Genomic DNA, 23492 nt, shown 5'->3' with positions numbered 1-23492 from the left:
CTGATACAAAACCTCTTCTTAATGGGCTTCTAATAAAGGCTCTGCCAGAGCTGTGAAGTAAAGAGAGTGTTTGGGGTGTTATGAGAACTGGGGTTTGATGTTGGGCTTATGCCAATAACCAAAATGAACCAAAAAGCAAACAAACAAAAACTCCTGGCACTATTTGTCATCCTTTGAGGGGAAAGGAAGCCAACAAAGGAACAGTCAATGTATTTTGGGAATAGAAGGTTGATCTGTGGGAAATATGGATCTCAATATTTCCTACTCTGATCCTGTCAGTTCTAAGGAGTATTTAATTTAATCAGAAACTTTTGAACTGCTCTAGTAGCACATGATAACAGTTTAAATCTCTAGACTTATTAACAGGCATGTGTCCAAAAAAGTGCTGTAAAACAAATGGATGGGGACTGAAAGTAGAACTTGAAGTCATGTAAAGATATCCACAAAGTGGGGGCAGCAGGGAAAAGAGAACAAAGAGATAAACAATAAAATGGGACAAGACACATGTAATACATAGGAAAGAAGTACATCTGGAGTGGAAGTGCAGCACAGGAGAGGAGCAGAACACCCCTGGGCATGGACTGAGAGGAGGAGAGCACACAAACAGATGGTGTGCAAGACCACTGCATTTTGGGTCATGCTCATAAATCAACCCAACAGCCCAGTCTGCTTTCACAGCCATTTCCTGCTATTAGCAGCTTAATAATCCAGAATTGAAGGGCTTTTTTAATAAAAAACCCCAAAGATGCTTGAAGCAGCTGCCCTTGAATGAAACTGTGCATTGTTCAGTGCCTGGTGCTGCATCTGAGCTTTGATTGTAACAGATCAGGATGGAGAACTCTCACTGCAGGAGGAAACTGCTGCAGTAGCCTGTGTGTCAACATGGGGCCTGGAGCTACAGAGTCCTCCAGGAGACAGACAACATTGCAGTGCTAATGCAGTTCTGCTTTTGTAAAGAAAGCATTTCATGTTCTGCATTCCAGCAAAATGAAGGTCCTTGTAGTATTAACTGGCCCTGCCTACTGCCACTCTTCCAGTGTCCCTTATTCACCACAAGCAGAGTTCAGCATTGTTTGTTATGCACAGATGGGTCATGGAAGGCTCTCAGTGTTCTGATGTCTCCATCCTTCCCCTCTTGAGTACAATTCCTTACTCTGGATGGACAGGTCTTGTAGGTAATTTTATTTTCTTTTTTAAATAGCTCTTGGTGTTAGTGCAGAAGCATGGGCAGGATCAGGAAGGCCCCAGGCTGACAGCAATAGAAAGTTATTGAGTGTAATGTTTGTTCAAATGTTTGCTTTCATTTGCTTCTGAATTATATTCCTATAACACAAAGAAAAATTGAACTTCAGAAAATGTTCAGAATTCTGAATATTCTGCAGTAATGGTGGGTTCCTTACCTATAACAGGCCAAGTAAGGAAAAATTACATCTTTCAGTGAGGTTTAACTGATACATTTATACTGTATTGCTCACAGATTAGTTGTTTTCTTATGGTTTTATACTCATACAGTGTAATAAGTGAAGATTATTTTTGCAAAATTCTATCAGTTGAATGACAGGCATGCATAACTCTAATAAGAATCAAGCTGTGAATAATGAGATAATTCCCTCTTGTTTGTGTTGCTGATGCATTAATTTTACAGATTTGTAAAAAGATCTTTAAAGGGTTCCTATATTGCTCTCTTACTTTTGTATCCACTCTTGAAAAGCATTGCTGAAGGCACATTTGCCTAGCCAATAAATGCAAATGATCCTTTAAAAATTATTTCAATAAGGAATTTGAAAAATCAATAAATATTTTACTTATGTGGAATAGAAAAGTAATAGGAGCAAGAAGTTAAAAAGAAGACAATATAGGAAACAAGAAGTGTTTTTTAGAAAACCCAACCCTGAATAACAGCCACGTTTTCTGAATCATTTTCTAATCAAAGCAGACTGCACACAGCCTTCTTTGTGAGATGTGGCAGGAGATGAGAAAGGCTGATATCTAGGTTTTTATCTGTTTTCATGACTCTTTCTCACAGGCTTACTTCCATCTGGGAGTCAATGAGAAATTGGGATTATCTGGAAGACCGGACAGACCCATAGGATGCCTTGGAACATCAAAGGTTATTACAAGAAAACTTTATATTCTACTTATTGATAAATATTTCAGATAAGCACTTAGTCTATGTGATTTTAACTAGAATTGAAATGTAATGTTATTTTATGCATATTTTATGACTTTCAAATCCTAGTATTTGGCTCTGATGAATGTTTTAAAGAAAGATTAATGGAAGTTTTCTTTCTCAACAGATTTACCGAATACTAGGGAAGACTGTAGTTTGCTACTCGATCATTTTTGATCTCAGTGATTTCTACATGTCTCAGGACGTTATGATGTTGATTGATGACATTAAGGTATTTGTAACTTTTCATTTGAGTAGCTGACAAAAATAGTCTGTAGAAGAATAAACTGTGCAGTGTGATAAAACAGAAGACTGAAAGGGAAACACAGTGCAGTGTGGATTATTATAATACAAAAATAAACCTGCAGCTAGAAAGTGTATTGAGACAAATATCCTGTCAGCCCAGTATGAGTTCTAGTGAGTATCTCTCTGTGACAAAAAAACTGCCCCCAAAGTGACTGGGAATGCTGTAGGGCAGCAAGCAAATTATCATTTATTTCTTTAGGAGAACAAATGTTCTTGGCTGAAAAAAGGAACAAGGTGTTTACAGGAGATATGAATGCCGTACATGGAGGAAACACTACTTGATTTTGCACAAATATTAAAACCTGGCCCTCTTCCCTGCCTGTAAGGCTGACAGCAGCGCAGAGCTCACTCACCACATGCACAGAAGGTGGCCCTGGTTCTTCCATCCCCGTGGCTGGGATTCAAGCCCTGGATCCCCCCCCACATTTTCTGGGTCGTTGCCTGTAGTTCAGAGCACTGCCCTGTCTCATGCTTTGCTCCAGGATCCATATATTTGCTTAGGAATATTTTCAGAGCACTTAGGAAATAGCAGGGCTTGACAGCAGCCCATGCCTGTTGCAGAAATCTGTTGGTGCTTTATTAGCCGAGGTGTTTTTAAGCTGTTGGGGTTTGCAGGGCTGCAGCTGCTCTGCTGTTGTGTTGTGGTAGGCTGTGCTGGCTGTGCTCTTTGGGATGTTTTTTGTGACTGAGGTTCCTCCCTGCCCAGAACGCCCTGCAGTTCATTAAGCAGTACTGGAAGATGCACGGCCGGCCCCTGTTCGTGGTGCTGATCCGCGAGGACAACATCAGGTAGGGAGAGAGAAAAGAAAAGCAGGATTTGCAGTGTGGGGTTTGCCTGAGTGCAGGATTCATCAGTTCTGTTTCAAATTTCAGAGGGAGTAGATTCAGTCCCATATTAGATATGCTGGCAGCCTTTAGAAAGGGACTTGTTGGAGGAGTGAAGGTTCACGTTGACAGAGTACAGGTAAGGTGTTTCTCCTGACTCTTGTGTTCTTACCTCCTGGTACATGTATTCTTACCACTTTTGGGGTTTATCTCACTTCTAATTTTATTTAGTTTCATAAAAATAAGGAGTCAAGACTCAAGACATTTTGTACTGTTTGTTTTGTCTCAACAGAAACATGGGTTTATTTTAATTCCCTTTGATTAGTCTTTTGAAAGTCATAATCTTCACAGAGGATTTTCAGAAGGGAAAGGGATATTTTTTGTTAGGCAATCTTGTGAAATTACTACCAAAGGATAAAGCCACGGTGTCAAGCACTGAGGGATTTCTTTTGATTAGGTAATCACAGAGTGGAGAAATAAAGGTGCTTCACATATATTAAAATTCTTACAAGAACTAAGATCTAGTTTTAACATCTTTACTGTTAGAATGAATCTTAAAGCAGGAACATTCCTTCATTAAAATGTGAAAATTACCAAGACAGGTGCTGATTTTACATACTCCTATGTGGTAGTTAATCTTAGTTTACACCTATTGAACTATTCTTTTTTTGTAAGAGAGAAGACTAAAGACAGAGTAATGACTTCTTGTTCCCTAGAAAATCATTAATTTGTAGAAGAGCTGGGTCATTGGGAAAGGAGATGCTTCTAGCTGTGATGATTTAAGATAGCCTTGGAATCTTTAAGTATTTATGTATTTTCTCCTGCTCACATGCAGGTCATGCAGTCACTCCTGGTACCACTGGCTCTTCCTACAGCAAATGCCATTACTGCCCATGGAAAACCTTTAAACCTTTCATTTGGCTACAGGGTTGTTGTTGTTGTGGTTTGGTTTTTTGGGGTTTTTTTGTTTTGTTTGTGCTGTTTTGGGTTGTTTTGTTTTGTTTTCTTTTCTTTCTAATTTAACTGCAATGACTTTCTTGCCTTGCAAGAAAGATTTATCAGACAAAGATTTATCAGACCTGTGTCCTTCTTCTAAGCACTACACTGGACAGCCACTGGGGAGTAAACTTTGCCTTCCATACTCACTGACCTCCTGGAAAGATTCTTTTTTTAATACAAAAAGTAAGGAGTTGTTTTAAAGGGTTTAAGATGGTGGCAGTCACTGGTCTTTGCTTTATTTAGCCATTAAAAAGAGCACATGGGAAGACCACAAACAATGGAGATGGTGGTGGGTGCCTTTCCTGCTGGGACACCCTGTGCCTGCTGCAGCAGCTGAGCTGGAATCTCCGTCTTACTGCACTTGGAATCTCTCTTACTGCACAGCTGGCACATTTTGTTAACAGTCTTGTTTCATTATAGGGGAGGATTTGGGAAAAGAACAAGGGACATGTCTAATTCCTGGTGTTTTCTTGAATAATTCATTTATTCCAACAAAATATATATTGATCCTTGTCAGTTGCATTCAGCTGCTTCATTTAGGTGCACATGTTAAACATGCCTAAGGGAGAATGTGTATCTCTAATTGGGTGAATGCTCTTTTTTTCTGTAAAGTATACCAAATCTGATTTAATTTAAAATTTTGTACGCTCAGAAGTTTGTGGCTCTTTTCTGTTTTTTTCCTTCATTGTCATCATGTGTTCAAGCAGATGTGCAAGGCAAAGAATGAATGGCACCAGTAATAAAAGCAAAGCAGGGTTTTTATATTCTGTCATCTCACAGTGTAACAGATCAATGTTTTACTGCAACTTGTGTACAATGAAAATGGAATATAAAAGTTCACAAAACACACTCAGTTTTATTTAGCTAATGAGAACCATCAAAAGCAGTCTTAAAAATGCTGTAGTACAATACATTTCCTCTGGCAGTGGGTAAATGGGGAACTCCTATAAATTCAGAGTGAATGAATTGTAATGACTGCATCAGATAAATGCAGCACTGAGTTTCAGCTGTGTCACCTTTTGAGATGGAAGTATTTGGAAGCAAACTTAGGCCAGGCATGCTTGGATTAGGGAATGAGTACAGAGTGGGAATGCTCTTTGTAGTGTTTGCCTGAAACATCAGTGAGGCTGACAGGAAAACTTCCTGGCCTTCAGCCATCCTGGAATAATGAGCTTTGGGCTCCAGAACGTGGGGGCTGTGCAGGACTCTGAGGAAGGCAAATCCTCAGCCTCAAGTGTTTCCATCAGCCCTGGCTTTGGGGGTGGGCAGTGCCTGATGAAGCTGGACGGGGCAAAAGAACAATGGAACACGAGCAAAAAGGAGACAGCAGCCCCAAGAGACTTCTGCTGCCTCAAGCTGTCTTTTTCCTCACGAAAGAGCAGAAATACTCTGAAACTGTGAAATATTTGGAACTGTAGATTAAAAAACTACTTTCTCAATGGAAAGCACCAGCAACATACTGAGATTAAAAGACAGCTATATAGTTATGTATATATTTTAAAATTTGTTTTCAATTTTTCGTTGCAGACATTAATATCTGGAGCAGTTGTTGAACAACTTGACTTCCTAAGCATCGCTGAAACAGAAGAGTAAGGCTATGTGTAAACAGTAGTGATGATTTATGTTATTATTGAAATATTTTCAGAATCATGAAGAAATTAAATACTTGTTTTTCAGGGCTCCTGTATTTAAGAGTTTGGAGGAGCTGGATCTTCCAAAACATTCAAAAGTCAAGAGACAATCTAGTACTCCCAATGCTTCTGAACTTGAGCAGCAACCAGATGTAAATATTAATGACTGGAAAAACAAGTCAACATATGAGATCCTGCAGAAACTTAATGTAAGGAAACTTGATAAAAGTACAGTGTAACTTCATTCTCGTGAAATAAGAGATTCTGTGCTGACACTCTTTTTACCAGCAGCCTGCCTAGATCAGCATGATCAGTGTTGGGGCACAGCTAATAACATGAAATACCTGATATTCCTCTCCATACTCGGGGAATCCTCCTCTTTACCTATCACAGAGCTTCCTGGCCCTTCACGTGTAACTGTTGGCTTTGTTCTCCCAGCTGCTCCAATCATCCTTGTGACCATCTGGATCCATTTGCCATGTGTCCTAAGAACAGATCTTTTACTGACAAACTGCAAGTCAAAAGACTTGAGCAGTGGGAGCTTCTTAATGGCATCAAGGGATAGTTCCAATCTGTCACTTGTTCCCTGTACCTAGAGGAAAACTACCAGTAACTGCTCTAGATTGAGAGTTGATACAAACACACCAGGTGTTCTACTGGTGCTCTATTTTATTACAAGCATTTCTGCTGTAAATTAAAGGACCTGAGAATGAAAAATCAGGAAAGTTTTCCAAGGTCAAATTATTACAGCTTAATATGATCCACAGAGAAGCCTCTGCAAGCAGCAGTGACAAGGATACAGCATACACAGGGTATGGAATAGTTTTGAAATCCTCTTGAAAATAAAATAATTATACTTTTCCTTAAATTGAAAAGAGGAAAAGGCCCTTTGGTTTCACCTGAAATTTTGAATAGCTCTTCTGGCTTTGCTTCAGTGACAATCTGAAGGCTCTTTATGGTTCTGTTGTTGCTGTTTTTTATTTAAGGACTGCAGTTGCCTGGCAAGTCAAGTGTTACTCTCAAGTATATTGCTCAAAAGGGAAGGGCCGAATTTTATCACCAAGGAAGGTAAGAGCTGCTTCCATGTGACTCTTCTGAGGAAGAAGCTGTGTGTTTAGTTGCAATGAACATGAATAATAGCTGTGCATGCCAGCAGTTGTGGAGCTCTTTTCTCTGCCATTCAGAGCAATTTCTGCATTAAATAGGAGATGCAAATTGATGGTGGGGTGGGGAATGAGCTGCTGGGTATATGAATGCTTTTAGATTGTTTGTAGGCCAGTGCTGTATCTGGTTGTAATTTTGAATGCATAGATGAGAAAAAAAGTACAGGATTTGACCTTACAAAGAAAACAGAAACAAAAGACAAGTCTAAATGTCTGTAACAGTCTGAACTATATGAGGCTTTATACTGAATTTTTATTCTGCTTTGACGTGATCTCACTTCAGCTCAATGTAGCTGTGAAGCTCTGGTTTTGTATAATGGCTTTGTTTTAGAGCACAGGGTCTAAATTCCTGTATATAATTCTGAGAAGGCTACTGAGGCTTTGGGATTTTGTGCTGCAAAGTTTGGGTTTTTGTCTTTTTTCCCAAAGATTGCTTTTTAGTTGTCTTTTTATATATAACTACTCAGAAAAAAAGAGGGCTATTCAAATCAAATAATATAGTCTCAGTTACTCATCAGGCAGTGGGACTTCCCACCTCATGTTACAGAGCCCTGCTTCTTCATTTTGGTATGAGATGGCTGCTTCATGTGAGAAGAGCTGTCATATTGGCATAGATATGCATTATATCTGTACTGCTATGTAAAAAAGATGATAGAATCTGTAGGATATTCTGAGCTGGAAGGGACCCAGAAGGATCATCATCCTTCACAGCACACCCCAGCCATCCCCCCACATGCCTGAGAGCTTCCTGAGCTGTCAGGCTGGTGCTGTGCCCAGTCCTGGGGAGCCTGCTCAGTGCCCAGCCACCTCTGGTGAGGAACCTTTTCCTGATACCCAACCTGAACCTCCCCTGCCTCAGCTCCAGCCATTTCCTCGATCCTGTCACTGTCAGCAGAGTGAGGAGATCTGCTCCTGCCCCTCTGCTGCCCCTGCTGGGGATGTTGCAGACCCCAGTGAGGTCTGTCCTCAGTCTCCTCTGCTCTGGGCTCAACAAGTCCAGTCACCTCAGCCACTCCACTTCCCTGCTAAATCCTTCAACATCTTCCTGTGCCTCCTTTGGATACTTTCTAATATCTTTCGATCTTTCTTCTGTTATGGTGCCCAAAATAGCACACAGGACTGGAAAGCCACTTCAAATGGAATAAAACACACTGGCTGATAACCCAGTGCATTGCTGCAATCTGCACAGTAGGCCATGCAGGCTCTGAAGTGGCCTTGTCCAGCAGTAAGCTGTAGTGTTGTGAGGCTCTGGCAGCCTCAGGAGCTTTCCCTGGTCCTTTGTAGGTTGTGTTCTTTGCTCTAGAAACAGCTCAAGTCAGATTCCCTAACCTCTGTAAGCAAGCAGTGTTACCCCTTCCAGCCATTGGATCTGATGATGAACTTAAAAACGCTGTTGAAATCATCTAGGTCCAAAAAAGTGCAGTTGTGCCTCTGGGTGTTCAGAGCTCACTTGCACAGCCCTCTCAGTGCCATCCCATGTGAGACAGTGGGTGATGATGCCTTTTTAACATGCACCTTGTATTGAATGGTCTGAGTCAGACTAAGACTGCCCTGCATGGGCACTGAGACTGACATTAGTAATCACCCAATCAATAAAACAGAAATCTAAAAACAGAGGCTGAAGAGCTTTAGGTTCTGCAGTTTGAGGATGTACCTTATGATGGGGTGTACCTTTACAGGCCAAATCTCTGTGTAGATTTATTTTCCCCAATATATTGCAAGAACAGGTGATATTATAGGTGTCTCTACAGCATGCACAGCAAATTCGGCTGAAATCTGGTTTGGCTTTTTCATAACAACATACACTGGGAGACAGGGAACTTGATTGCATCTGAATTTTAGATGTAGAGCATAGTAGATAAGTGCAGATTCAGAATTAACTGGTCTCATCAGACTTGCCTTATTGCTGTTAAATGAAAACCTGTGCATCTTTTTTTGCTCGTGTTTTGTTTTTCTTTTCTTTGTTCAATGCCTTTAGGTACTGTTGCTGAGCACATTGAAAGAATCTACAGACGAGCAGGCAGCAGAAAGCTCTGGTTTGTATACAAATATCGTGTTCCTTCTGGTTTACACCAGTTTTGTTTTCCTAATGTTTTTATAGAAAGTAAGGCTGGATTCTCACACGCTTAAAGGGGGCAAAATGGCAGCTTTCCTGACAGTTGTATTGGTGCATGGCAGCTGAAGGTCTGGTTTAATAGGCTTTAAAAAATTAAGAAGCAATTTCTTACTGTTATCTTTTTAAATACAAAAGCAATAGGCTGGTTTTGCACTGAGTGCTATTGCCAATACACAGGCCTCATTGCATTGAAATAATGTGAGAAGAATGTTAAAATTCTTATTTCTTACAGGGCATGATAAAATATTGTCAATAGCTCTATGTAGGAAGGCTGGTGATAAGATATAAATCATTTAAGCTGACGCACTAACTCAGATTTATTGCCCTGAAGTAATTTGCTTTGAGCCTGACTTTGACACAATAACTTTAAAAGGTTTCAGCAAGTAGGTTGATATTTACATGTTGTTTATTAATTTCTTTGCCCTGAAGCTCAGTAGAAGTTTAATTTCTTTTTATCAAAGTCAAGCCTGTCCTGAGCTCTGTTCTCTCACTCTGTAACTATTCCTAACAGGACAGTAAATATAAATATGTTTTTCATTTTTGTCTCTATGTACAGCTAAATGGGTCTTTTCCAATAATGACATAGACCCAAAATACCTTGGTGGTATTTTTTGTAATTAATAAAAATCAGAAGTATTTTTAGGAACAAAATATGTAAACTGTTTTTCATTTCTCTTCCCTGACTGCCATGTGACACACATATAGGTTGGTGTTGCGCTACAGTGCTGCATTTGCACAGAAATTTTCTTCTTCTATAACCCCACATATTACTACTTTACTGGTACATGGGAAACAGGTAAAGTGCCCAGAAATCTGAAGTGCAGCTCTGTGAGATATATTTTTTTTTTGCTTATTTGCATTTTGATAGTATCAGCTAATGCATTTTTGAAATGCTTTGCTCTTGATCTTAAGGAGTGTGTAGCAGTTTTCACAGGAATCAACATCAACTGTTTGAGTTTTTTACTAACACCATAGAATATTACAGCTTATTCCTCATCTCTGTGAATAAATGATTCTTAGTAGCCTCAAAACCTAAACTAGAAAAGCTCAATTACAGTTCTGTTAGGTGTGTATTTTGTCAGGAAATTATTATTAAATGTATTCATATCTTTAACCATCTACTGCATACATGGAAAAATGTGATTCTTAGAAGTTACAGCTTGTTTTTAACCTGGCAGGTGACACAAGTCTCTTCTTTTCATGCTGCACATGCAAAATATTACCTCAGCATGGAACACACAGCAAGGCTTTGGTGTTATGTGTTATACTTTCTCTTGCAAAATCTTTCTGACTCTTCCTTAAATATATTTAAAAATTACCAAAGTTATCTTGCAAGATGATGAAAATGTCATAAAAGAGGAGCTGGCATTTCTCATCTGCCTTTGTTTAAGATGGTGTTGAGAAGAGAACAAGAAGCTTTTTATGGAACTGGTAGTTTAATGAGTTCTAACTAAATATATTTCTGATCCATTAACCTATATCTGAACTAAAAAATGAGAACCTACAGAAGATTGCATAAAATCTGATCCAAATTCCACTTTGTAAATAACGTATGTATTCACTGAGTTAATTTTGAGATTCTGCTGTGGCAGACTTCAGATTGCTGTCTGAATTCATTAAACTAGCATGTGATATGTAGTGGGATTGCTCTGTTTTCTGCCCTCAGGTCTGTTGTGCGCTTCGCAGCAAGTCTTTTAGGTAAACTAGTGGACAGCCTTGCACCATCTATTACTAATGTTTTAGTTCAGGGCAAGCAGGTAAGTCCTTGCTCCTCAGAACTGCACTAAGGAATGATAACAGAAACTAAACAAATGGCTTGTTCATTTTCAAGGCCTCTGATGCTTCTTTTAAAAGTATGCAATGGCTTAAAACAAACCTTATCAAAGAAGAGAAGTCCAGAGAAAATAAATATGTGTTTAATAATTATATTTTGAATTGAATAATAATAATTAATGAAAGATTAAAACTGAAAAGACAGTTCAGCATTTATGGAAGACAGGAAGTGGCATGATTTCTGAAACTCCTTGGGTTTAAGGTCTCCAGGGAGACCTTGGAAACCTTCCAGTGCCTAAAGGGGCACCAGTAGAGCTGGAGAGGGACTTTCGACAAGGACCTGTAGACAGGACAAGAGGGAATTGCTTTCAAATGAAATAGGGCAGGTTTAGATTAGATCTTAGGAAGAAACTCTTCCCTGTGAGAGTGAGGAGGGCCTGGCACAGGCTGCCTGGAGGAGCTGTGGCTGCCCCATCCCTGGGAGTGTTCAGGTTGGATGGGGTTGGAGCAGGAACGTTGTAACAAGATGTTCTTTAAGGTCCCTGCCCACCCAAACCTTTCTGTGATTGGTCTATATGCCCTCTTACTTGATAGAAGTAGATGGAGTGAAGTATTAAGGCATCTCTTGAAAGACTTTAATGAAATGTAATCATTCTCTGTGTGATTGAGCATAAGACAACATGTGGGTGGCAGCTGAGCAAAAGGTCTGTCAGGGTTTCTGTTTCAAAGAAAGTTTAATTGTGTTTTTTCCTTTCCCAAGAACAACATTGTTTTTCTTGCTCAGCACAATAATTTTAATTAAATTCATGAATAGTTGCTTCTAAATAATACAAATTGAATATTTCTGTATTTTTGTATTATGTATATGTATGTGTATACCTGCTTACATGCAATGTTGTTGTCTGACTCCAGACTGAGGTCCGGGTTTGTGCTTCTGGCGCTGCTCAGCTCTAGAGAAGGCTACACCTGCATGCACCATAATTTGAGGCCATTGGCAACTTTTTAACCTAACCTCCCTTCCTTGATCATGTTATAACAATGATCTTTATTATAGCAGAAAAGCTAGTGTTGCTGTCTTACTGACAGTAGATTAAAAACAAAACAGAATTGTAATAAAATTCCTTTTTTGTGGTTAAACAATCTGGTACCAGCAATATATTTTCTTAAAATTAAGGCTGTAACTTTTAGCATGCTAGTAGAAATAAGAAAACAAAACTATAAATTTAATTCTGAATTTTAATTGAGTTCCACAGCTGAAATGTATGAAATTATATAACTGTCTAAACCTAATGTACAGTCCTGATTATAGCCAAAGCAGTGGTCTTGTATTTTTATTTTAATTTGGAAAAACAGATTCCATATTCACTGTGGTTGTTAGTGAAGTTTATTACTTCAATAGCATCCAATTAACAGTATTAACAAGCATCAGCCATTGACGTAAAATTACCCTTGGATTGTGAAGTTTTTAACAAGCAAAGTTGATGCAGTTTAGTTTCTGAATTGCTTTGCAGTGCTTTCCTTGCTGTCCCCATCCTCTGAGCTGTTCTCCCTGTGCTGCAGGTGACGCTGGGAGCTTTTGGCCAGGAGGAAGCAGTTATTTCTAACCCCCTGTCACCTGCAGTGATTAAGGACATGATCTACGACAAATGCCGGCTGCAAGATGAAAGAGAAGCTGTGGTGCAGCAGGAACTTGTCATCCATATTGGCTGGATCATCTCCAACTCCCCAGAACTCTTCAGTGGAATGCTGAAGATACGGATTGGGTCAGTAAAGTACCTCTGGGATTGCAGGGGAATGTAGACTTCAGAGAAGCACAAACCTGAATCAAGGTTAAAACATCATTTACCTCCCACCTGTTCTCTTTCCCTCCTTGACAAGGTGACCTACAAATCGTCTGTGCTGGAGTGTTGTCACATTCCATGGTATCTGCATTTACTTTGCTACCCACAGGAGTTAATAATTTTTTCTCATTTAGGAAGAGACATGCATTTGAATAAGCACTTCTTTGAAGAGGCCAGGTGCTACTGACTGAGATTTACTGAATCATTGAGCACGCTTTAGAATCAGAACTTAAGTGTTTCATCTTCCATATCTTTTTCCATAGAGAAAAATACAGTATTTCAGCACTGGAGGTAGATACCAGCAGCCTTTTTTCTAGCATACAAGATTCATATTTTTTCTTTAGCAGTACATTCCAGTCATCATAAAACAAAAAATTGCCTGTATTACATTTAACTGGAAGTATCCTTTTGCACTTAAATGCTTTTCTGTCCCCTCCACAGATCCATGTTACTCCTCTTTCCTCCCCTTCCTTATTCTCTGTAGCTAATCCTTTTTGCAATTTTTTTCTTCTTTCTCCAAGGTTAATGCTAGAGATTCAATTTCCTTTATTTCAGTGTTATCACCCACTCCAGTGAGCAAAATTAACCTTCTCACAGAAACGCCGTTCCACTTTGATAATGATTTGATTTAGTGTCTTGTTATTGATTTGTTTCCAGGCTTTCATGTTGAAATAGATCAAGTTTCTGACAGCCCTATTACTGTAAAAACTCCCAGCCAACTGACTTGAATTCACCTCTTATCAGTGAAGAGCTCAGCAGAAGGTCCACTCTTGACTTTGGTGTGGCTTGCAGGCCACTGCAAAGAGAAAACACCAGTGAGGAACTCACACACAGACACATCTGAGTGGGGAGAGAATTCCTGAGCCAGCTGTGCTGTTAATCTTACTAACAAGGGGAGGACTCTCATCACCTGCTAAATTAAATGAAAGTAGCATATTCTGCTAATGTAATGGACCATAATGCTCCCTGGTATCTTGCACCTCCAGTGCATGGTCCTGGAAACCTCAGATGTAAAGCAACACTGAACCAGCTGGCCAGGCATCTCCAAATTCTGGGTGGTTACTAAGAACTCCCTAGAAAGGAGTGGGGCTTGACTTAGAAGCAGAAACATTCTGCACCTGGTTAATTAAACAGGTAAATGACCACAGAATGTGGCTGTGGAGAGGCCAGCCCAAATCTCTGACTGCATTTTCAGATAAACACAGAAAGGCTCTGATGTACCCAAGCCTTGACCAGGTGTTATGGACTATTTGAAGAAAAACTAGTTCAGTTTCCTTTTGTCAGTAATGCCTACTTGAACTGAACCAGTGTAGAGGGTAGGAGGCTGAGTTCTGTGCTTATCCAGCTTCTGATGTGCCTGTACCTTATTTCATCTTTAATATTGCATCAGAGGCTGGAGCACTGGTTTTACATAATGTGCACAATAAAACTCAGCATTTTCCTTCAACACTTTGCCAAGTTCTGCCTCTCTGATACCTCAGGCTAAAAATCTTCACTGTTGCTACATTTTTATTGAATCAAATCTTTCAAAAAGGAGCAGAAAGTGTGATAGACTGCAAAAAAGGAATTTCAAAGGCTAAAACTAGAAATAAACCCTGAAGTCTTTGTAAATGTAAAGTATTGTAAATTTTATGGCTTTTTAACACTCATCAGCAAAATGCATGTACAGTCAGAGCATAATTCTGAGTAGGAATTTTAACATCAAAGGGCAGGTAAATGTTGGTCTTAATGAACATGGAATATAGGGAATGTAGTCCAATCAATCTTCTCCATGGAAAACATGGTTCACAACACATTTCTTAATTGCATTATCCCTTTCAGCTTGTATCATGTTCCAATCAAACAGGAAGAGTAGGAGAGTATTTGCCTGATATTTTATGCACGTCCTGGCAGCCAAATAGCAGGATTGTGTGGAATTCTGATGAGCTGTTTTATTAGACTAATTTTTCCTATTTGGAAACTTTGTATTTAATGAATAAATCTATTCCTCCCTATGTAGATGGATTATCCATGCAATGAAGTATGAGCTGAAGATCCGTGCTGGGGATATGCCAGCCAAGGACTTGTACCAGATGTCCCCCAGTGAGGTGAAGCAGCTCCTGCTGGACATTCTGCAGCCTCAGCAGCCGGGCAGGTAACCAGGGCTGGGGCTGTGCCTGCTCATTTCATCCAGAGATGTTCCTGAACTGCCTTGTGTGCACCTGCAATCACCAGGCATCTGCAATCAGTTATGTCATTTTTTAAGGGAAGGTAGCAAAAATGCACTTTTTCATTCTTTCACATGGGCCCAGGTTATAGAATTGTTTCTTTTCTATTGCATATTCCCTTTTCAGCTTTATCTTTGTGGAAATCTCTTTACTGCCACAGAAAAGAGATCTGTCTGCTATAATGTGAACTGTTACACTCTTTGATGTGGGGAAAGAAGCCAAAAATTACCCAATACCTTCACTTAAGTGACTTGTAGGAACAGTTTATCTGCTGTTCAGTGCCTGCTTTCTTCTAGGTTATTATATGAGTAAGAGCAGATGTTCTCTATTCTTAAAAGATAGTGCTGCTGCCTAAAACTTGGAATCTTTTCTCCAAGCTGTAACCAGCTGCCAAAAAGAGCATTCATTGTGATACCAAGTATGCAAGACAAAAGTTAAAATTGCAGTATTACCACTTAACTTTATTGGTAAGAGTGAAGTCAAAACTCTTCCTCTTGGTTTTACTTCTGGTTAAGTTAAACTTTGGCACATAATATTGCTGATAATTTCCATAGTCCTTGACTGAATGGGTGATGGGCTTTTCCTCTCAACAAAGGAATTATAGCACACATCCTGCTGTTTCTGTTCCTGCTGCATTCAAAACACACCTGTGTTTTTTCCCAGTCTGTAATCCCTGAGAAAAGAGCTCACTGCCTCACCTCTCAGTCCCACTGGCTCTGTTCTGTATCTCCCAGATGCTTTTCAGAGCTTGGCTGTGCTGCTCAGTTCTTGCTGTTCAGTGCTGTCCCTGCTCATGCTGGTGCTGACATTGTCCTGTGAAACCAGAGCAGAACAAGCCCTTGGCAGCATTTTCCATTCAATATTAATGCTCTCTAGGAAGCATTTGGTCAGTCTCAGTGAGCAATTCAAGCACCACCTTTTGTCAGAGATTTTACCTGCATTGCCACAGCAGCTGCTGCTTTTGATGCTGTAGCACACGATGGGCAGGTCACTGAAGGGCACTTGGGTTGAGTTTCTGAGGATGAGGATTCTTTTTTGAGTTATCTGAGTACAAAAACTCACCAGCATATCCTTCAAAACTTCTTTTCTAACTTCTTCCTGTACAGTATTGCGAACTCGTTTTTCCTTGCCCATTACTGACTTGTTTTTACAAGTTTTCTGCCTGCTAGGAAATACAGAATACTCTTTTTTTTTTCTCCTTTATTTATTTTTTTCATTTTGAGGGCAGCTTTTCCTACTCTTGTGATGTTTTTAGAAAAAAAATCTCTGATAATGTGATACCATAGCTCACTGCCAATTAATCTGTCATACAGGAAGGGCTAATGGTCTATTTACCTCCCTAACAGTCTCTCCACAACTAACCTCTCTCCAAGTTTTCACAGAAGACATTTTTGCAAGCACAGACTTCACAGATTACACTTTTAAATCTATTTATGTAGGTCACAAGATTGCTAGAAACTCTTTTTAAATGGAGTATTGTTCTTTTAATGGCCTAACCAGTTCTGAAACTCCCTTTGCTTATTCAGTTTGCAAGACTCTTTTCTGACCCTATTAATGTAGGTGGGTCAGAGCATTTTTGACATCTTCAAATACTTCCTTTTTTGTATTAAGAAAACAACTTGTTATTTTTACCACACCACTGATCTTTTTGCTTTTATGGAAGTTTTCTTATCCTAATCCAAGGACAGAGCTGTACAGAGAATAAGATGGAACTGTCATAGTAGACACACCTTTTTGGTAGCTTAGTGTTTAATTGAGAAGTGATTTATGAGAAATTTTTTCTTACCTGTTTACCCAATAATAGTAATACAGGAAAAGAGCCCACATTGCATGTAGGCTTAGCCCTGGCTTTATAGGGTTAACTTTAAACATACACTTTCTGAGAACAAAGGAGATACCCATTACCTAGAGCTCAAACTTTTCAGAAAATGCACTACCTAGTGATAATTGCTTCCCTTTTATTCTTAAAAAAAAAAAAAAAACAAAAAAAAAAAAACAACAACCAAACCAAAAAAACCCCAACAAACCAAAACACAGAAAAACCCCAAACTAACACTTATGTCTGCTTTGTCTTGTGGTGTAAAGCTGGGACTGAACTACACTAAGAAAGTTAAGTGTAAAACTATGCATGCAGTTGTGATATTTTGGCAATTTCATCAAGCACGCTGGTGTCTGCAGGAACAAGTCATTTTACAGACACTTAGAATTCAGAAAGTAGCTAAGGACTAAGTAACTTGAGGAAATCCTCTCTGTCAAATACATTCAGGACAGCCACACAAGACTTAAATCTGTCTTGTGAATTCACCAATTAATTCATACCCGCGGATGCCACTTCTTCAAGTTCCATTGCTGGTGTTTTAAACATTTTGGCTAAAGCCCCATTCCTATAGTAACACTGAGGAGAAAAAATAGAAAAGTTAAATTCCATACTTGATGGTTTTAAGTAAAAAAGAAAAAAGCTGGTATACTTGTGAAGGCAAACAGGATTTGTGATTCATGAAGAATGTGACTCAGTTTGCTCAAAGCCTGAGTTTTACAAAACCGTTCTGTTGAATTTTCTAAATTTGCAGGCCACTTGTTTTCTACAGACCATCAGGAAAAACCCCTGCCTTCAACAATTCTGCTGAAATGCATTTTTCTTGTAGGATTAGAGCTGATGAATTTGATCTGCTGCTGTTACTGGCCCACACTGGGTGGATTTCACAGCTGCTGCTGCTTCTGCAGCTCCATAAAGCACAGACACCCCCAAGGGTGACACTGAGCTCTCTGCTGAGCCCCTGTGTTTGCTTTAGGCGCCCCTCAGCAGAGAGCACAGTCTGCACACGGTGCTGTGTGTGCAGCAGAGGTGCCTGTGGCTCCCTGCTCACCTGCCTGGCTCCCAGGGCAGTGCCAGGTGTGCTGTGTGGGTCACTGCTCATCCCCCTGGCTCCCAGGCCAGTGCCAGGGGTGCTGTGTGGTCACTGCTCATCCCCCTGGCTCCCAGGGCAGTGCCAGGGGTGCTGTGTGGTCACTGCTCACCTCCCTGGCTCCCAGGGTGGGCAGTGCCAGGGGTGCTGAGGCTGTCCCTGTGTGCCCCCAGGAGCTGGCTCAACAGGAGGCAGCTGGATGGCTCCCTGAACAGAACCCCTGCGGGCTTCTACGACCGCGTGTGGCAGATCCTGGAGAGAACCCCCAACGGCCTCATCGTGGCAGGGAGGTTCCTGCCCCAGGTAATCCCACAGACAGCTCAGGTGCTGCTGCTCCACCTGCCCATAATGCTGAAATACCTTACCATTAATGGCTATTTCATGCCATCATGTTATACTGAGAGTAACTTGTTAACTGGGGGGAAATAATTCAAGTTTTCTATTTTATTTGGAGTACAATACAATTAGAATAGAATGAAAGCAAATTATTTCTATTAAAGCACATTTATAAAACTGTAAGTGTAGAAGATTCTTTCTGAGTCATGAACTCTGAAATCTGCTCCCTTTTTGATCCTACAAAAAGGTTATTATTTCTTAGTTGAATATTATTTGTTCAGCAAGCAAGTAGGCTCTGCCTGGGGGTGGGTTTGATTTAATGCATGTGGTCTTTTATTAAAAGTGTGATTTGTTTTTCAGCAACCAACCTTATCGGATATGACGATGTATGAAATGAATTTTTCCCTCCTAGTTGAAGATATGCTGCAAAACATCGACCAGCCCCAGTACAGGCAGATCATTGTGGAGGTCTGTGGCCAATAATTAATGACATTTTATAGTGTGCATTAGTATGTCACAGCCTAAAACAAAAAAATAACTTTGACTCAAATATTTGAAGAAATAGCATTTTCCATATAAACACTTGCTTCAGAGTTTCTCCATAGGTTTTTATGATTAAACAGGTTCCTGTTACATGTTCAGAACAGTGAGTTCATGATGTTCTTCCCCTTCAGCAAATATTAATGACACCAGCAATACAATTAGGTCAGAAGAGGTAAAAATCTAATAATTCCAGTGTAGCTTTCCTTCAAGTCCTTAGCCCATGCCTTTTCCTAACAATTTCCTACACCTAAGGAGAACTGCTCTGAAATAACCAGCTTGCCCTCTGAACAATTCTTCTTTTCCTTTTTGCTGAGGCTGCCTATTGAGCAGTTTTACACCACTGAATCAGCCACCTTCCCACTTCCTTGTGTTCCTCATCCTAACAGGAGAGCAAGAGCTGTTTAAATCCTTCCCCCACTGCACACAATGTTAGTTTTAGAACAGATCAGGAGCAGCTGCACTGTTGGTACCTGGCATCTGTGCTGTCAGCAGCACTCACTGTTAGTCCGTGCCCCTGGTGCTTGTGAGTGCTCCTCCCCAGGAACATCCAACCCCTCCAAATTCTGGCTCACAGCTCATGCTCAGGCTGCTCGCTGGAGCACCCCAGTTTTTGCTAACAGGTAACAAAATTACCAAACCCAAGGTGACCCATGCAGACTCCACTTCTTACCTGCAGATGTTAAACAGGACTTTCATCATGCCCACCTTTCTATTTTAAACCCTTCTCAGATGTAAGAAACGTCAGCTCTGATGAACTGAGGCTTTACTGCTGACTGTTCTCTTTGGTTTTTATAAACTTCATCATAACAGAATTTTAGCAGCTGTAATTATGCCTCAGAACACCAAATGCTGAGGTTCAGTGTTTGCTGCCTTCCACTCTCCCCACAGCATTTGTGCAGCCACACAGTGAATTGAATAAAATGGAAAATAACTTCCCTGGCTCCCAGCCAAGTTAGATGTTAATGTCAATCATTTACACCATGCCCTTACCTAGGCAGTCACCAGCAATTGTAACCTTTCATAAAAGCCTGCTTTTCTAGTGATTCTTTTATCAAAGTCAGGATTCTATTATCTGTGCACTATTACCTGTGCCATTATTAAATGGCTTCCTGCTTGAAAGAGGCATATGCAATTACTAGCAGTGCTATTATGTAACTTGAATTTAAAAAAATGAAATTTAAAGTCTTTTTCTGCCTTCTAGTTGCTGATGGTTATATCTGTTATTTTGGAGAGAAATCCTGAGCTAGAGTTCCAGGACAAAGTGGACTTGGACAAGGTGGTGCAAGAAGCATTTCATGACTTCCAGAAAGATCACAGCAGTCCAAAGGGAGCTGAAAATCAAGTGAGTAAAATATTGCTGTCTTACCAAATTTACCATTCTTATTGAAGTTACTTCTGAATGTTAATTCTGTGCAGTTCAGAGTAAAAAGCAATTGACAGAAGTTCAGAAAGGAACACAAATGAGAAATTAATATACCCAAGTGCTGCCTAGGTCTGCAAAGAGCCTCTAAGAAGAGATGAAAGAAGTGCACTTTATTGCTGAGTTGTAAATTCAAAATGTTACAGTAAGGAGAATACTCTGTGTTCCATGGCTCTGAAATGGGACTCTTAGTGAGCTGGAAGAGTTCTCCTCAAAGGGGAAAAAATTCATTAGGAGGGACACTAGAACAGAGAAGAGTTAAAAATAACAAAAGAAACTATAAAAAATAACGAAAGAAATAACAAAAGTTCAGTGAGGAAGTGTGAACTTAGCCTCTTATGAACACAGAGACTAAGAAAACTTTAATAACCAAAGAATTCATATTGACAGCATTAAAGTAGGAACTTGAGATACAGAACTGTTCTTAGTTACTGATTTTTCTGTTAGATTTGCATTCATGAACTGGCAAAAGTTTGGCTAAAATTCTAGAAGAATAAATACTTTTAATATATTTTTCACTAGAATTAGCATAGGTTTTATGCTTTATAAATCTCTGAATAGTCTCACTACAAGTTTTGGTGCCTCAAAGCTCTGAAATTCTGTAATAAAGGCAGGTTATTGGCCTGGCTGAAGGAGGAGATAAAACAGTGGGACAAGTCCCAGAGCTACTGAGGATGATCCTCCTCGCTCCAGCTGGCATTTTATTGTGGACAATATATTTGAAGTTATCTGTGCTAGCTCTGAAGAATATATTGATTCATAGCATTGACATGCAGCAGCCCTTCCTCTTGCTGAATGTTTGGTTCCTTTTAAAGATGAGGAAGGATGTGCTGCTTAAGAACTCTTTCAAATGTTTCACTGTTCACTCTTGTGCCACTGACTTTTCGTACTAAGGTTTGAAAGCAAGCCAGACACGCAGCCCCAGCAGTGTGTCAGTTTGGACAATACCTTTGTTTAGAGAAGAACACAATTTCCTGGAAATTATGATCCTTTTGGTCCATGGTGGAGGGTGGTGACTCTGTGGCCATAGCAAAACCACCCATCATCCACAAAAATGGCTCTCAAGTGCCAGCTCCACACAGCACCTGGAATTTGCTACTGACTTTTGTGACAAGCTACAAATCCCCAGTGGGTACAAACAGAAAGGAAAATGCCATGCAAACCCCAGTTTTTACTGGTGCTGCCTCAGCCTCTGTTGAAGTGATGGATTTTTTTCTCCAAGCCCAGACCTACTTAGAATAATGCCTTTTTGTCTCTTGGAAAGAGCCCCCAGCTCAGAGTTGTGACTAGTATTTAAGATTGTTGTTGGAAATTCAGCTCCTTGCATTAAAATTTTTTGGAACCTGGCTCTCCCCTATTCCCAGGTGGATGCTGCTGGCAGTAACTGTAACCCTGTCTGGGATTGTTCTTAGGGTGCTGTCTCAAGGTTTCCTGACACTGTCAAAACTCCTGATTTGTCTGAACTAAGGTCTTCCATTAAATGGGCTTGCAAATATTTTGAACTTTGTTAATTCCCTGTTAACATATAATAAATATCAAAAGTATTTATTCTAGTAAGTTCAGACACACCCTAAAACTACAGAAGTCTTATTATTTTCTCCACACAGTCTCTGCCCTTGATTTAATAAAAGTAACCAATTTCCTGAATTAAAGCATTAAAGCTTTTTTAGAGCAGCTAATACATAATTTGAGAGTAAGCAGGTGTTTTAATGTCACTAACTGTGAAAAACAGGTGTTCAGTGAAGGACACCTATTTTGGTGATCTGATTAATGGATGAGTTCATGTGCTGCCTGTGGTTTGGATCTTGGATTTTTTCCTTCTGAATAAATCTTCAGTCAGTTTACACCTCATGCACACCCAAGGCCCTGGCTCACCATTCTACCACACAGGCACCACACAGCTGCATGTTTTAGGAGAGCAGTTGTTCTCTGACAGCTATGACATTTTAAAAAATGTTAAGAAGGTGGTATCTGTGCAGTCCTGGAAATCTCAGTGAAGAAATATATGCAGGTAAGTACATATGGGAGATTTCTGAAAATTGAGCAGAATTATTCTCTAGTTTTAGAGTCCAAAAAACACTTTTGCATTGTTACCATGTCTGATGTTGTTCTTGTTTCCCTGAGTGTGGCTGCTTTCCACATTCACACTAATGGCAGCCTCTGTTCCCTCTCAGCAGAGTGACATGACTGCATTCTACAACACCCACCCGCTTGGGAAAAAGGGAACGTGCAGCTACTTGAGCAAGGCTGTGATCACTTTGCTGCTGGAAGGGGAAATGAAATCAAGCCACGATGATCCTTGCACCATTAGCTAAAGCTTGGCACCCAGCACTGGAAGTGTTGCTTTACTTAGTGTTCATGCATTTTTCAAGCCAATTATAAGGGACTGGTTTGAAGGGTAACCCTGGCTAGTGACACAAATGCATCCTGTCCTTTGCTGAAAGAAGTGCCATTAAAGATACCAAGTGCCACCAGATTTTTTCCTTTCTCAGCTATGCAGCATGAAACTGAGCACATGAAGTTTAGTCCTATGGTATTTGATTAAGTTGAATGGGAATGTATTTATGATTTTAAAGAATGCATCTACTGTAGCTGGTAAATTCAAGGGAACGGCAGTATGAGATTTTGTCTTTATACCTCTATTTATTTATAATTGCACACAAGTAGAAGAGAAATTAATATGCATACCAATCAGTGTGGAAATACAAAAACTGGATTATTTTCTTATTATTCTACAAACAAATTGGAGGTGAAGTGTTTGTTATTCTCTTAAGGTTTTCTTTATCAGTTCAAGTGATGGCATTCATTTAATGTGTTGGGTTTTTTAATTTACAGGCTGGTAACTTGATATACAGGTTTCATCCTAATAGAGCAACTTTTTATCTCTAGCAATACACATCACTGTATTTTCCCAGTTGTTATTTAAACATCTGTAAGTTAACAAGGGAAATGTATGGTAACACAATAAAAGTTTGTTTTTTAAAAAAAGGCAAACAAGCTGTATTTAAATGAAAATCAATGAAGAGATAACTTTGTGTTACAAATGTTATCATGGTATTAAAGAATTCAAGATACACTTATTTATCTCCTAAATGTGTGAAAACACTGTATGCTATATGCTTTATTTTGGTGAAAATAATAAAAAGCAAATGCTTGTAAAAAAAAAAAAACCCTGTCAAAAATACTCTGACATGCAAAGAGCCTCCTGCTGACTGTAGTGGCAACCTTTGACCTGCTACTAGGACCACCTTGCAGC

The 23492-nt window shown here is 39.8% G+C and overlaps 1 protein-coding gene across 12 annotated transcripts in view; it reads left to right on the top strand.

Moving 5' to 3' along the window:
* PHKB (phosphorylase kinase regulatory subunit beta) overlaps positions 1–23397 on the top strand; it is a 70557-nt gene extending 47160 nt beyond the window's left edge. For 9 of the 12 annotated variants that reach the window (XM_064386449.1, XM_064386441.1, XM_064386451.1 and 6 more), the window contains 15 exons: positions 2027–2110; positions 2298–2402; positions 3183–3265; positions 3350–3440; positions 5828–5889; positions 5978–6140; positions 6918–6999; positions 9073–9130; positions 10877–10967; positions 12544–12746; positions 14824–14958; positions 18111–18240; positions 18634–18741; positions 20018–20158; positions 22411–23397. In XM_064386449.1, coding sequence (XP_064242519.1) covers positions 2027–2110; positions 2298–2402; positions 3183–3265; positions 3350–3440; positions 5828–5889; positions 5978–6140; positions 6918–6999; positions 9073–9130; positions 10877–10967; positions 12544–12746; positions 14824–14958; positions 18111–18240; positions 18634–18741; positions 20018–20158; positions 22411–22551 — 1677 coding nt within the window. In that variant the 3' untranslated portion in view covers positions 22552–23397. The remainder of the gene's footprint in view (positions 1–2026; positions 2111–2297; positions 2403–3182; positions 3266–3349; positions 3441–5827; positions 5890–5977; positions 6141–6917; positions 7000–9072; positions 9131–10876; positions 10968–12543; positions 12747–14823; positions 14959–18110; positions 18241–18633; positions 18742–20017; positions 20159–22410) is intronic. The other 3 variants (XM_064386445.1, XM_064386452.1, XM_064386444.1) reach the window with 1 other exon arrangement.
* Positions 23398–23492: the final 95 nt, after the last annotated feature.

This window comes from Passer domesticus, chromosome 12 (assembly GCF_036417665.1).
Source record: "Passer domesticus isolate bPasDom1 chromosome 12, bPasDom1.hap1, whole genome shotgun sequence".
Classification (NCBI taxonomy): domain Eukaryota; kingdom Metazoa; phylum Chordata; class Aves; order Passeriformes; family Passeridae; genus Passer; species Passer domesticus.
Note: the sequence above shows the minus strand (reverse complement) of the source record. Positions and strands in the feature narration are given on the sequence as shown.